Raw genomic sequence first — 15,725 nt, 5'->3', positions numbered from 1 at the left:
AGAAATTCCGGTATAATCAAACGGAACTATCAACACAATCCCCTGTCCATTGCTCGACCCTATCTCTTTACAATAAGGTTTAAAATTGGTCAGTGAATGGTACTTGTCTAGCAGCATCTTCGATACAATGGAGCGTTTCGATGAAAACCAGTTCGCGACCACTTTCGCCCGAGCCCGAGTCAGCACTTGACCTCTTCGTATTGGCAATTCTAGGCTATCATTATACTGAATAGAAGCCGAAAAAATACTATCTATTTAAAAACTAACTACGTTCTAAGCTAAATGGTCATACCTATATCATACATCACTCCTCATCCTTATCGATAAAGACGGACACTTTAACTGTCATTATCACGCGATTCCTAATACCCGTGTCTAACATACTGCGCTCAAGTGCAAATACGGTATAGTTTAGTTTTGCATGCATCTACTTTACTTCTGACAAGTAACATCTGAATTGATATGTGTATATTATTTTGCTTGGAACTTTTACCACAAGTTATTTCTTTTCAAGTTTCATTCTTCCTTTTAACTTTTTAATTTATTTTGTCCCACAGAGATGATATAATTCAGCATTTCGCATTTCTACCTTTAGTGATTTCTAGTTCAAGTTGCATCTCATGGGTGCGCGCCTCAGAAGATTGGCATCCTTGACATCGCTGTGGTTAGACGTTTGTTCATGACATGGCACTGCTAACCTCTAAACCTAACTAAGTGGTTTAGTGGCCATAAATATTGTCCGCGTTGAACTGAAGTTTGTTTAGCAACTATTTGCTTGGAGACGTAGCCAATAAAACAGTGGTTTATGGATTACCGAAGATTAATATTGTATCAGGTGACAGTTGTGAAAGAAAATTTAAATGATTTTCCATACAACAAACTAAAGTAAATATAAGAGTTTGATTAGAACTCAAAAGTGACCCCATAATGTATCGTGTCGCGAGTGACTCAACAGAACGTACAATATTGTGATGCGGTGCAAGCAAGCGTGCAAGATGTTTGATTTGACTTACAGAATTTTATTCTAGCCAATCTAAAGTTTTATTGACTCATGACAACTATTTTTTTAATAGCGGGTAATTTCGTATTAAGTAATATTCAAAGCTGCGGGCGGGGTATATTTATCGAGAAGAGATAACTTTCAGTGATATTATATCACTCACACACGATACATTATGGGGCCACTTTTGAGTTCTAATCAAACTCTTATATCTACTTTAGTTTGTTGTATGGAAATTTAGTCACTAACCTGACGGTTAGTGTCTTTAATATGGATCGTTTTTCTAGGTCAAAATAGTACTAATAGCTTCTGTTATTGGTGTTTTTACTGACGTTTTCTTTGGACGAGTTCTCATGGCTCTGGTACGCTACAGCGAACATTGAAGTTCAAAGAATCTTCATCTCTTGCTCTTTTATCTATCTCTAGAAATAACTCAAATGTTCTCTAAATGGTGATCTATATCTGTAGCTGGGGAGCCGGCGATGCTAAATGTGTAGTTATTTGAGCGTCATAGAGATCTATTGGCATCGAAAGATTAGATGATAGGAAGGAAATAAGTTTATATAAAGTTTTCTTTTATACCGAGGAGGAAAGCGTCTACAGAAATTTTTAAGCTTCGGGGGGTTAAAAAATCGTTAACTAGATTGTGAATTTGGTCGTTTTGTTTCAAGTCAATTTTATAATTTTTCTATAACTTAATCTGATAATTTAGACTAAAATGACCAAATCCACAATTTGCTCAACGATTTGTTGAACTACTCGACAAGCCCCCACCAACCAACGGTTCAACATAGACAGTTAAAAGTCGTTAAGGTAGACTCCACAGGGTTTTTTATTTTATTTAATCGTATGGCATAACATAATACAGAAGCATATAATAACCAAAATTTTTTAAATGTCAACACAAAGACCAGTCAGCCATTTGATGGCTTCGTCGCACAGGGATATCAGGTCTTCTGGAGTACCGGCAATATAGCGCAATATGGGGCAGTCTTCAATTATGTGCTGGATAGTCTGGGTTTCAGCACCGCAAGCGCAAGCAGGAGAGTCCACCCATCCACAGCGGTGTTTATATTGAGCTCCACAGGGTAGCAAGCAGTGTTGGCCAAAGGTTAATTAGAATTACGGTTTACGATTCAATTTGTAATGCTTTCAGTATTTTCAATTCTAATGAACGTTCGGCTAACACTGGTTGGCTGGACCCGGGTACGTCCTTAAACTACGTCCAAAAGAGTGGTATGGGCATTGTGAATGTCATCTCGCTTTGTGTGGTAGGGCACAGCAAGGGGCTGTCATTCCAGATCTAGAGCAGAGCCCAACTGAGGAAGTACCTCCACCTTACAGAAAACAACAGCCAAATAACACTAGACCCTACTCATAGTGTTGTGTTTCTGCCGGTGAGTAAAGTTGCCAGAGCTGCAGTTGCAGAGAACGAGGGGGGGGGGGGGTAGGGTCGGTAACGCGCATGTAACTAGCTCTCACTGGGCAGATGCTAGTAACGTCATAAAACGCGCAAGTCCGTGAAATTCGTTGTTAAGTGTTAAGAATTATCTTAATTAGTTAATTATTTTGGGCACTATGAATATGGCTTAAGATGGTAGCGCGTTTTTCGTCTGTTATTAGTTTCTAATATGTAAAGGTGTCGATAAAAGTGCAACCACCATATCTATACAACAATGGCGGAAACTCAAAAATATTCTTTAGCATGCCTGTGCTAATTTGGCTTTAATTTTTTTTTTATTAGGCAAAGGCAAGCATTTGACCACAATCTCAACTGATGGTAAGTGCCGATGCATTCTAGGATGGAACATGCTGACCTAAAAGATGTCTATTCACTCTCGATTTTCATTCCATAAGCTCAAAGAAAATGTCGTATATAATTACGACATTTATACGAAAAAGTCTTTAAAAATTAACAAAAAACTTACCTCATAAAACATGTAAGATGACAGCAAAACTTGGAAAGCATTATACGCCACCAAGGCATTGTTCAGCTTAAAGGGTTTCTTGTTTTCCATCCATAGCGGACCTATGACCATGACTATGGCCAGGTACGCTATGACCATGGCCAGGGTGGGGAGGGGCGTGTCGAAGAGGAACCATCCTTGGACCCGAGGATCTGGAAGAGGAAGACTTTATAAAAAAAAAACAAAAAGGGTAATAATGATGGAAACCAAACATGACCTTTACACTTAAATAAAACAATGAATTGCAAGTATAATAAATAAATCAGGTAGAATTTATAAATTATGTGTGCAGTGAAATGGATGAGACTCAGCGAGACCGCTGATTTTCAGAGCCCAACCATAAAACTTAAAGCTAATTCTTAACTAAGTTATTAAATAACTAACTAACCTAACTAACTTACTAACTATTTAAATCAGACGAATAGTTCGCTGCCAAGGCGATGTTATTGGACAATTTATTCTCTGTTACTCTATTTAGACTCTATTAGTAAAACATAGTTTGATAATAATACATAGGTAGGCTAGGCACCAATTAACGAGTTTGATTTTAATAGTGATGTTAATTAAAGGTATTCAAAAAATAAAACTGTCGGCACTATAAGTTGGAAACTACGGCCAAGGAATTTAATTTCCTACCCATTTCGTACCTTGTCGCAGTGACAAACAACATGAAACTCGCTAGAGACCTCATACTATTGTCACTGTGACACGGTACAAAATGGGTAGGAAATTAAATTCTTTAACTGTACCAGAAGGATTAATCGTGTAACCGGTACTTTTACTGGCGACCAATTACACGATACCTTCTGTTGTGATAGAAGCCAGCCTTTACACATTTTTTTGACATGTACTGAGATTTAGTTTTCTTTATGGGAGGAGGTAGGTTATTCCAGCATTTAGATGCTGCAAAACGAAAACTGCCCTTGAATTACACCAGTCTGTGTATGCGTATGCGTCTTAGCCTTAGCTGGCGATAAGTGGAGATGAGAGGATATGTGGAAATCAACCAATAGCATTGGTTGTAATGCAGCGGAACGGAGAAGAGCTGTGTTTGTGTTGTTTGACCTCTCTTCCCATCCTTGTCACACTTGGTCACATTCGGCAAACTGCTCGCCCCCCCTGGTGTGACGTCACATTTTTCTCTCTCACCCATAGATGTCAAGGTCAGACAGCCAAAATGTATAAAACAGCCAATTTTTTTTCGCGATTTCGGAGTTCGCTCATAGTAAAAGTTGCTCAGTAGGACCTATATATTCACCCCGTAAATTATTGCAGGTGACTAATTAAACACCCTGTATTTTATGAAAATAGTTTTGATAAAATAAATGTTAGTTATTTCATACCACAAAATTAATTATGAAAGAAAATTATACGAATATAAACGTCAAACGAGTATCGTTCCATAGACGTGTTATTTAACTTTGCAATAAATTAAAAAAATCGGTTACTGAAGACGTCAAAGTGATGTCACAAAGTATGTGACTCCCCCCTACACCTTGTCACAACATGTCACATTTTCTTGACCCCTTCCCTCCCTTTATGGCTCCTCTACACGATGGCCCAGCGTAAGCGCATCCAAGGGACGTTTTATGCGTGAGGGGGGGATTTATGCGTTAGAGGGAGCAAGTGATATTGCTATCTCATTCCACCACATAGCTGTGTCCCTTAGACTGGCTGTAATTAATGGATGATAATGCTGTTGGTGGTAATAGTGGTTGATTCCCACACATCTTTCATCTCCGCTCATTTCCGCCTCAGTGCAAAGGCAGCTTTAACGTCTCAGTGCTCGAGATGCTAATGCTCAATATTTAAGACCCTTTGGTCGTCTCATCTGTATGTCGTAAGATTAAAAATTATAAGTAAGATAGTGAGCACTTGGATGTTAGTATGAGTTCTTAATTCAAAGTGTAGTATAGTCCTATCCGGCAGAAAACATGAAACTGTCGCCCGCGGTATTTCCGGATCGATACGACCTTCAAACCTTCAAGGTAAGAACGTAGGTAAGACTCCCTTCTTAAAGGCCGGCAAGGCACTTGGGGTTGCAGGTGTTCATGGCGACGGGAATTGCTTACCATCAGGTGATTTTTTTGCCTCCTATATGATAAAAAAAACTGGAATGCATAGCTCGCCTCGAGTTCCGTATAGTCGGATGTAAAAAGAGTCAACTTTTCAGGAGAGCTAAAAGAAAAATGACCATTTCTGTTAGACATAATTTCACGAACTATATGGGCTAGAAATACCCTTTTTTTTTGTTGAGACAGTCCTATTTACCTTCTATTTTGAAAGAAAGAAAGAAAAATAATAAGGTCTCAAGTTCAGATCCGGAACGTAGTATTGTTACTAAAATTATAGGCAAAACGTATCTACTGATACAAAATTACACACCTCACAATGTATCTACATTTTAGACGCATAAAGTCTCAAAGTCACTTACCGCCAACCACAAAATGGAAACCATTGAAAGGCAAACGTATAGAAAAAGACGGATGTGAAAATAATGGGTCTCTATTGGTTCCCATAAATTTTTAGTTCCGATTTTCTCAGTCCATAACGTTTTCTACCATAATTTTTATTAGTCATATTGTTAATAGTCATAAAATTTAACGACATAAATTGTAGATCCGATTTTTGCAGGTCATCATTATTGTTAGTCATAATATTTGTCGGTCATAATATTCAAAGCTCAGATTCTATATCATTACATAATGTAGAACGTAATAAACTTGTTTATAATAATTTTCGTAAGGTCTATTTTCGCAAGGTATAATGATCGATATTCACTTGATATCCTATATTTCATGTAACTTATTAATCCATTTCGTGCCGCCAACGAGTCGACGGAGCCCCGCTTCGCGGGACTCCTATTTTCGCTCTGAGGGACATAAGGTAACTAACGAACCTACCTGGGGAAACATGATTTTTTGTTTGGCTTCCTGACTTTACCTCTGTTTCCTATATTTCATGTAACTTATTAATCCATTTCGTGCCGCCAACGAGTCGACGGAGCCCCGCTTCGCGGGACTCCTATTTTCGCTCTGAGGGACACAAGGTAACTAACGAACCTACCTGGGGAAACATGATTTTTTGTTCATGTTTTGTGTAATTCACTTTAGTAATTAAAACTATATGAATAATAACCATTAGTCCGTTAAAATGTATGCCTTAAAATATTTCTGAATAATAATGCATAGGCCTTAGAATGTTATACTAATCAATTTTATAACTTTTGCGATCATAGTATTTAATATTATAGAATGATAATGTTCGAACTATTAAACGTTATGCTTAGCAAAAATTATGACTATTGATCTTTATGTTCTTTAATTATATGGATATTAATTTCTGACTATCGAAATTCGGAACAATAAGAATATGGGAAAGAAAGGGATCCCGAAAATAATGCATTAAGGATGACTCATGTTAGTCACGTTAGAGCGGGCCGGGAGCCAGACCGGGGCGTCTGACACTTCGTTTTCTATAGAAAGCATCACGTGATCACCGATCACCTGTCATAGAAAACGAAGTGTTGGAAGGTCCGGCCCGGCCCCAGGCTGGTCTAACGTCAGTCATCCTCTATGCTTCATGAAAATAAAGAAAATCATGAAATCCGACCTCGATCTCATGCACTTTCAGTATCTCGGAACCTAAAAATGATAGGCATACCAGAGGCAGTTTGTTCGAAAGATAATTCACTATTTATTACCGGTATGTTAAAATTACATTTTGGTCGGATGTTCATATCCGACGTTATCGTCGTCGAGATAGATTATCCAGGAGCGAAAAGAAATGAAAGTTGTGACAAGTATTGAATTGGGCTGTACATAATTATAGAATTTTAGTTTAGCCAATCAAAACTTTTAGTGATCAATCACAACTTTTTTTAATAGCGGGAAATTGTGTATTGGGCAGCATTCATGGCTGCGGGCGGGGAATATTTATGGCGAAGGGATGTACTGTCAGGGATACACCGTGTCAGATAACTGTCACTCATGAGGACCGTTTATCAATGTCAAAAATGAACCTCGTCTATATTCCGTCGCCGAACCTTGGAATACCTATCATGGAATGAGTGTTAATAAAAAAAAAGTTTCACTTAAAAAACAACGGGTTGCACTTCGGGAGTGCCGGCAGAAGTGAAAACTTGAATATTAACGTTGTGCATTTTTGATATTTTGGAATGGTTGAAATTTTTTGCACGAATTCCTTTAATTATCAGTATAAAAGTAAATCTACTACTATCATTTATGTGGTAAAATACAATATTCATTTATTGCGCTGTCGTATACAAACATGACAATTTATATTACATTTAAAATTTAACACTTCAGAACTATTACAATTATTTAACATTAAAAAGTTTATCTCTTAGAAAAAATCTACTTCCATCCATAATTTCAACGACTATTACACCAACATCATTACTAGAACCATCATGGAGTTTTTCGATCAGGTCACGTGTTCGTCTTACGAATTTTCAATCAGACGAATCTGTCATAGCATACTCGCAAAAGCATAAAAAGTGCATAGCGCCGCTAAAGAAGTCTTCACTTCAATTTTTTTTGTACATGCAGTATATCACCGATATGCAATATCGTTAGTTAGTTACATCAATTATCTATCGATAAAGCAATATAAAGCTATCTCGCAAATCAACCATGGCTCGACGTGAAAGTCACGGACGCAACGTATCTTACATTTACGTAATACCGCGTAAGAAGAGCAGTGAAATTGTGAGGTTTACATGGTTATTATTATGGCGGTTTGATATAACAGCGGTAATTTGAATCACCTTTCTAGTCTGATACAGATTACAGTGGCATTGGCATAAGAATGGGTAAAGATCGTGCTATAAAGCATATCTGGGTCGATCAACTGGACGCCGTCCAGCAGGGCTAAGATGGTGAGCTGTCTATCATTTGTCACCATACCTGTCACGCTCTAACAAATATGTAAGTGCAAAAGTGACGCATGATATGACAAGTGACAAAAACACGACCATGATACCGCTGCTGTAGGGCTAAGATGGTCGGGTCTTTATCATTTGTCACCATGATGCCTGTCACGTTCTAATAAGTATGTAAGCGCGAAAGTGACGGGCATAGTGTCGTGATAAAAATGGAACCATAATGTGACATCCTAAGTATCGGTGGGCGGATAGAGTGGAGGTAGATATCCGTGAGGTCGGCGTCAGTGAAAACTGGCGTGAATCCGCGCAGGACCGGGTAAAATGGCCGGGTGTTGAGCCAAGACTCATTTTGGGTCATTGCGCCAAACTAGTAAGTGTAGTAGTAAGATTTGTCGCATGTTGGACGCCTGCGCCCGGGACCGGGCCAGTCTAGTGTGAGTCATCCTTAACAGCGATTTGATGAGCATTTCAAACTGGAGCAGTAAATAGTTATGATTTGAAAGTTAACTTAGCCACCCAATCTATCATTGGCAGTGCGAAGCTAATCTCTAACGAGAGCGGACTTTGTGAACCTCCCACCAATTATGTTTAATGGTGTTCTGATTTCATCAGCTCTGCAACCTTGGTATCTGCAATCGCCATTATGTATCTCACAGCGGCCAAGGTGTTCAAAAATATCTGAATATGCACTTTAATGTCTTGATAATAACTTTGTTCAGATATTGAGGACCTCATTGGCCGTGAGCGTTATACCTAACTATATATCTATTGTCGAGTATACCTATATACCACACCTGTACACTACCTGTGTGTTTGGATAACTTTTGCAGGAAACATCAAAAACAAAAAGGTGATTTTTTTTCGAAAAAAATATTGAAATTAGCGACGGTTATGAAGGATTACAGCAGCAGTATTGCAGAGCGACATTACTGCCCACTGAATTGCTGCCGGAAATAATAAAATCGATATTGCTGCCCGGATTTTGACATTTGCGGCGGCAATGCAGTCGTCATTAATATCCCGCTGAAATACTGTAGCAGTAATGGTGGTGTAGGTTGAATCTGAACGGTACCTTAAGTTCCCCTCCAAGTTTTACGAGAAGTATGGCGCAGTCATATTTTGTCCCTACCAAGAGTGACAAATCGGTGCAAACTTAGCGTGGTCGAACTATGATTGATTACACGAACTCTAGTACATAGCGTGCTATATTTTTTAATATGCCGAAGGCCGTTCGTCGACATTGCTGACATTGGCGTCATAATTTAGCACGCGGTAATCATTCATTCTTTTAATTCATTCAGCTGAGGTAAGGTCATGGAGTAATTTGTAAGTGACCTGAAGTTATTGTGGCTGAGAACTAATGAGTATACTTTAATCCGGGTCCAGACGTGTAATGTAGTCAATGTAACAGAACTTCACACGTTGACGAAAAACTAAATTTTAAGAGAAATAATTCTTAAATACGGTGACATATCAAACATTCGTCCGCCATTTTATAATTTCTTGACAGGTAAGGCATCGAAGGCACATATCTATTCGGCATTCAACCACGATAATTTAAAAAAAAAAATGTTTTAAATGGCTGTTAAATTAATAAAATAAATAATTTTAAACATAAACAAAAATATTAAATTATCTAAAAACGTCATTATTTTCAAAGTAAAACTCAATTACGCTACTTGGTTTGTATCATAATCTGAAAAAAAGCTATAACTTATAGCTTTTTTTTCACAATCCATGACTCCCGCGGGAACATAATAGGCCTTTGTCCTTCAGTACACCTGCATAAAATAAGATCTTTTTCGAGCAAGTGTGATAAAAAACTAATAGTTTTGTTGGTTGTACATTTAACTTTCTACATTATTTCGTTTTTCCTTGAAATGGTATACCATTAAAATCAAAGCCCGAGTCAAGACTCTGGTGGTTAGTGCTCCGTACCACGCATCGTTCGTTAACATTCTACGAAAATTCTGCTCAGTATGATCTATATATTCACCCCGTAAATTATTTCATTTGTTAATAGACTTTTCTGATCTCATTTTGTTCAAATATTAAAGAATGATAGATATTTTTGACGCGGAGTCTGATCCACAAGTTTTGATGCTAACTATACTGCCCTAATGAGCCAAATAGCGCAATCTCAAAAGAAAATTTATTGCAAATTTATACTTTATATTCTGATAATTCTATTTAAAAAATCATTTGTAATTGAAATAGTGCTACTTGGCTTGCGACCCGATCGAAGAATGATTAAGACACGTTTAAGATCTTGAAAAGATCTATAACTAAACGACATGTCAAAATTGACTTTTATTTCGATTTCGCTGTGATCCCAATAAGATCTATCTACAGTGACATTGGTTGCCCGAATCGAGCAGCTTCTGTCAATCATATGACATACAAACGATATCTAACTGAGAACTTATCGAAACCAGAACTTATCGTTATCGTATCTCATTCTTAGAATCCGGTCCTTAGTAGAGCAGTGTACCCCTAAAAAACTGCCATTTCTAGTGCCTTTTTCTATTTTTTATTCGTTTGTATTTCGAGCATTACATCCTCAAATATGATCATTTAAGGCTTAACGGCTGTTCCTCTCACTTCCATCTGTCCGTGCGTTAAGCCTTTTCGAGTTCACGAAAGTCACGGTCTAGTTGACTTGCGTTCACACACTTTTATAATGGCGCTTATTAGAAACACTTTCATTTTGCATTTGTTTGAAATAACATTTTATTCTTTAATTAGCCTTCGTTAGTAATATTGTGAAAGAAAATACTTATCTAAATATGAAGAATTTGTTGGCTTTTAGAATGAATTCTTAGGTAAAATATTTTACAATTTCAACTATACTACCTAATAAATATATAAATTAAATTAAAAAAATATATTAATATCCTGGTGGATTTTCGATATTTTAATTAGCTGTTAATCATTTTAAACAAAGCTGATAATTATGTAATGGTCAAAGAAACATAAACTTTATTTCGGTGCTAAATTACAAAATATATTTCCGATATATCACTATTTTCATTTTATAGTTTCAATTCCATATTTTATAGGAACCATTTCAAATCTATTTAAAAGCTCTCAGATCGGACATCAAATGACATTTCAATCACAAACCATCGAATATTTAGTAGTTAGTTAAATTAATTAAACATCATAGTCAAGCATCAAAAATGTAACCCGGTTTACGCCGCACGCTGCCGGAAATGATCTGTGATTTGACTTTGACATGATAGTGAAGTGTGTACAAAAAAATTAAATCGATAACAGATTTTTAAAATTTAAATGCCTCTTAGAATGAAAATAGAGTGTTATTGCATTGTGTTTTACACATTTTTTAAATACGTTCTGAGATGAGGCATCTGCTGCGACCGCAATTTTTTTTAAACTTATATGTGGCATACATAAAGGCAATCGAGTTATATAGTTGGAAATAAATATGCTCACCTTGCATTTAACGACATGTTTTATTTATGTAATGCCTTAATATCGAATCAATCAATTATGAGAATAATTCTGTAGTCCTTAAGAGACAATGTTACAGAAAAATAAATTTAGGTACCTATTTCATAGCTCCTATAAATTATTAGAAATCATGAAAAAAAAGCGACTTTAAAATAAAATGGCAAATAAATTATCGGTCATCAAACGTCATATTTTTATTGGTTAACTTGACATATATGACTAAATAAGACCAATAAAATGCTAAATAAAACATACCTGACACTTTTTCGGCTGCCAACCAGTATTTTTCAATAATAGTGGTCCAATTGCTGTCCGAATAGTAATCGTCGATAGCGATTTTCACAAAACCCGACATTTTCGATAACTCACTGCACTTGTTCTAGTCACTTCACTGCACTACGAACGAATTCAATTATTGTCTATATCTTGCTGGTGCCGGCAATAATTTGCCGTTCTGAAGTCGTCACCTGTAAAAGAAAAAGTTAGGTTAACTTTTTTATCGCATCTATCATTGATATGCTTGATACCAAGTTTTTTTGTTTTTAATACAATAGTTGTTTTTTCTATGATAGGGTTTTTCGGATTTGAAAAAACACCATTGTATTTGAAAACAATAAGAATTAAGAATTTAATTAATATTGCCCTTCATAAAGTATAGTTTTAATATCGGTTTGTTGTTTAAAAACTAATATAGTTTAATTAAATCATAATAAACAGTGGGTGTACTAATAAAGAAACTGAAGTTACTTATAAAGATCAACGTGTCGTTCAAAATTTAATTTTCACACCTATATTTCGCGACGGCGTAATTCAGCATTTTTACACGAATTTTACGAAGCCCATTTCACGCGCACGTCTCATTTCTCCAAATGAAAGCGAAAACTTGAGCTTCCCGCGAAAGTGCGCGCGCGCCGCGAACTCGACCACAATTGAATAGCCCGCCACTGCTCGACCAATCACGAGATACGTCACGCCATGCCACCACAAGGACGAATATCATTCGTTGCGTCAAGCGGAATTGAATTTTATTACCGTTGTAAACAAATGATATTTCTACGAGCGGCTGCGTGGGTCGCTTGACTGGTTTGGCGGTTGCATTTGTTTTCTAACTGCCCGAGTTTTAATACTTTTTCTGCGATTTTTCATGGTTTCTTAATAAAATAAAAAATGTTTGACTAATTTACAAAACTACTAGTATATATTAATAAACTTCTAGATCTCACAAGTTTTATAAATCAGTTAATATAAGATTTAGTAAATGTGTTCCTCTGTGTCATACACAGTAAAGTCGTGACTGTACATGGGAAGGTTGCGGCTGCACAAGAGATTGTGTCCGAACTACGGACCCGTCTTCAGACCTTCGCGTAGCCTCGGACAACGCGATTGTAATTGTGGTTTCGAAAATTAATTAAGGACAACAAATTACTACGAACTCGTATTGTAGAGATATGAGTTATTAAGTTATTTATATTTAATGTGATTCTTTAAAATTAGTCACAGGATTTGAGAAAAACATTAATGTCTTTGTCTTAACAGATGCGTGTTTTTGTGCCTTTTATTTAGAAAATAAAGTAGAAGATATTGTTTTAAAATTAAGTTTTTATAATATCTTATTTTAAAGTAAAAGTTAGAGATCTCACAAACATGCAATATGTTATTTCTGACGATGTGAGATTACATATTTTATAAGGTTCGATAATAATAAATAAATATTATAGGACATTATTACACACATTGACTAAGTCCCACAGTAAGCTCAATAAGGCTTGTGTTGAGGGTACTTAGACAACGATATATATATATATATATATATATATATATATATATAATATATATATATATATATATATATATATAATATATATATATAATATAAATATTTATAAATACTTAAATACATAGAAAACACCCATGACTCAGGAACAAATATCCATGCTCATCACACGAATAAATGCCCGTACCAGGATTTGAACCCGGAACCATCGGCTTCATAGGCAGAGTCACTACCCACTAGGCTAGATCGGTCGTCAATGCTATAATATTATACACTACTCGCATATATCACACTTGTCGACCTGTGTCTAATCTTACTCAATCATTATTGAGTACCATTGATCATGGTTAATGACAGGGATTAAAGACAGCCAAATTATAGATGGGTCATAAAATGTTTAGTATGTCGTAAGGTTATTTGTTTTTCCTGTGGACATAATACAATAAACGATTTAATTTTCTTAACTTATCTTTGCCTGTATGTTAAATCCTTCTACTTCTTATAAGTTGTACGATAAAATTCTAAGAAAAATGTATCCAAATCTTTAACAATATTATATCCATAGAAAATACTGTACGAGTGCTTGAGGATTTCCGTAACATTTATTTTTACTGTTAGTATTGTTAGCAGTTCTATAACTGAGTGAGTTGTATAAAATTGTTTTTATTTTTGTATTTTCTAAAATGTATAAGTCGTGAGAGCATTGTGTTAACTTGCGCGCAAAGTTTGTTATATTGTTTATTTCATTTCTATCTGTGAATAACTGTAAATGGCTTTGTATTGTTACCTAAACATGTATAATATTTTTGTAGCTGTTAGTACACTTGGTACTCCTTAAAATAAATAAATAAATATGCAGGTTTTCCCGAACGTTTTAGAGATCAGATGTGAAGTCAATTTAATTTTACAAACTAGCATCTAGCGAATCATATATACCTTGAGACATATCCTTAGATATTCATTACTTGCGCATCATTTAAAATGCTAACAAAATAGACACACAGGTGGCGCTATACTCGGCTTTCACTTTTTAAAATGATCATGAGCCTGGCTTATATTCTACATCCAAATGGTATTGGATCATTCTAAGAGAGATTCCATTTTTAAATTTATAATTTATAAATTTATATCCAGTTATTTATGAGTAACTACTTACATCGTCGCAAGGTTGCCAGCTTAACGATCTTTTACAGGATACATTTCGGAGAGTGTGCCGAGGAACTGCACAACCTTATTCCTCCGTCCCCATTTCACCATCGGACTACCAGACAATCGGCACTCCGGCACCGCTTCATGGTAGGTATTCCACAAATACGCACGAAGCGTTTTGCTTCAACATTTCTTATGCGAACTGCCAAGGAGTGGAATGCCCTGCCCGAGTCTGTGTTTCCGCATGAGTACAATCTGGGTCTCTTCAAGGCTAGGGTAAATAGGTATCTCATAGGTAAGCGTGCTCCACCGTAGACTGCATCATCACTTACCATCAGGTGAGATCGTGGTCAAACGCTTGCCTATCGTTATAAAAAAAAAAAAAAAAAAAGAATAATGTACCAGTTGAGGATTATAAACCTGACAAAAAACGCGAGTGTGTATTTGCGGAATTGTACAAATGTTTGGGCGTTTTGTAAATGCGAATTTATAATTAGATATAAAATAAATCATACAAAGCAAATTTAAAAATTTCTTCATTTTGTTTTATAGTACTTTATATTTCCATGACTGGTATATGTATGTTTTAACCTGATTGAACCTAAGCTAAGTGTCAACAAGTAAAAAAGATAATTATAATAAAACTGCACGTGTAACATGCAGGGGAATACCGTACGTTTTTTACAACAATTACGCATTACAAGTAATTTTTGATCTCCGTTACATGATCATTATCGTTAACTATTATTGCCAAGATCTGCCTATACGTCTTCAGTTCTGTGTTATACTCGTAGGTAGAACATATTTAACCATGAGACGACCGGATTCAAACTTTAAGATACGTCACAAATTTCCTAAAGATAGATATGTCAATGTCAAAAGTAACGTTTCTAACAAAAACGTCACTTTTAACACTGATATATCCAATCCATATCGTATCTTTAGGAAATATGTGTTTGAGTTCAGTTTAGTATGAAAAATTTAGTTCCAATGAAATTCCGCAATATGGCGCATGATCAATATTACTGGTAAGGCTTTAAAACACTCGATGTTTTTTCATGAAACCTACACTCGTTTTTTATACCTTTCATTATGTAGCAGTCACATAAACGACTACAATGAAACAGCTGCTTTTAACCGAATAAACAACAAGCAAAACAATTCACAACATCATGGAATTATTTTTAACCGATTGAAAGTTAATGATGTTGTAAAGTGCTTTATTAAATGCATATTATTATACTAAGAAGTACAATAAGGTATTTAATCACGTTCGTAGTATAAAATAATGGCTATATATATGGCTAATGGTGGGCAGTAAATGCAAAGACACGGTGTGATACGTGACCTTTGGATGGCGGTGTCAAGTGCACACTGAGGAAGAAACTTAGATATAATTAATTAAAAATCCAGTACCTTTAAACAATAACCTGATCAGTACCCCTAGTGTAAATTTAA

The 15,725-nt window shown here is 35.9% G+C and overlaps 1 protein-coding gene across 3 annotated transcripts in view; it reads right to left on the bottom strand.

Annotated features, from left to right (window-relative positions):
* Positions 1–15,725, bottom strand: part of LOC133519623 (elongation of very long chain fatty acids protein 7-like) — a 70,460-nt gene that overhangs the window by 33,733 nt on the left and 21,002 nt on the right. For 2 of the 3 annotated variants that reach the window (XM_061853658.1, XM_061853657.1), the window contains 2 exons: positions 11,600–11,811; positions 2,929–3,119 (listed from right to left, as the gene is read on the bottom strand). In XM_061853658.1, coding sequence (XP_061709642.1) covers positions 2,929–3,119; positions 11,600–11,699 — 291 coding nt within the window. In that variant the 5' untranslated portion in view covers positions 11,700–11,811. Of the gene's footprint in view, positions 1–2,928; positions 3,120–11,599; positions 11,812–12,132; positions 12,300–15,725 lie in introns of those variants that run through there. The other variant, XM_061853656.1, reaches the window with a different exon arrangement.

Source organism: Cydia pomonella, chromosome 7 (assembly GCF_033807575.1).
Source record: "Cydia pomonella isolate Wapato2018A chromosome 7, ilCydPomo1, whole genome shotgun sequence".
Classification (NCBI taxonomy): Eukaryota; Metazoa; Arthropoda; class Insecta; order Lepidoptera; family Tortricidae; genus Cydia; species Cydia pomonella.
This window is presented reverse-complemented; position numbering and strand designations above follow the sequence as displayed.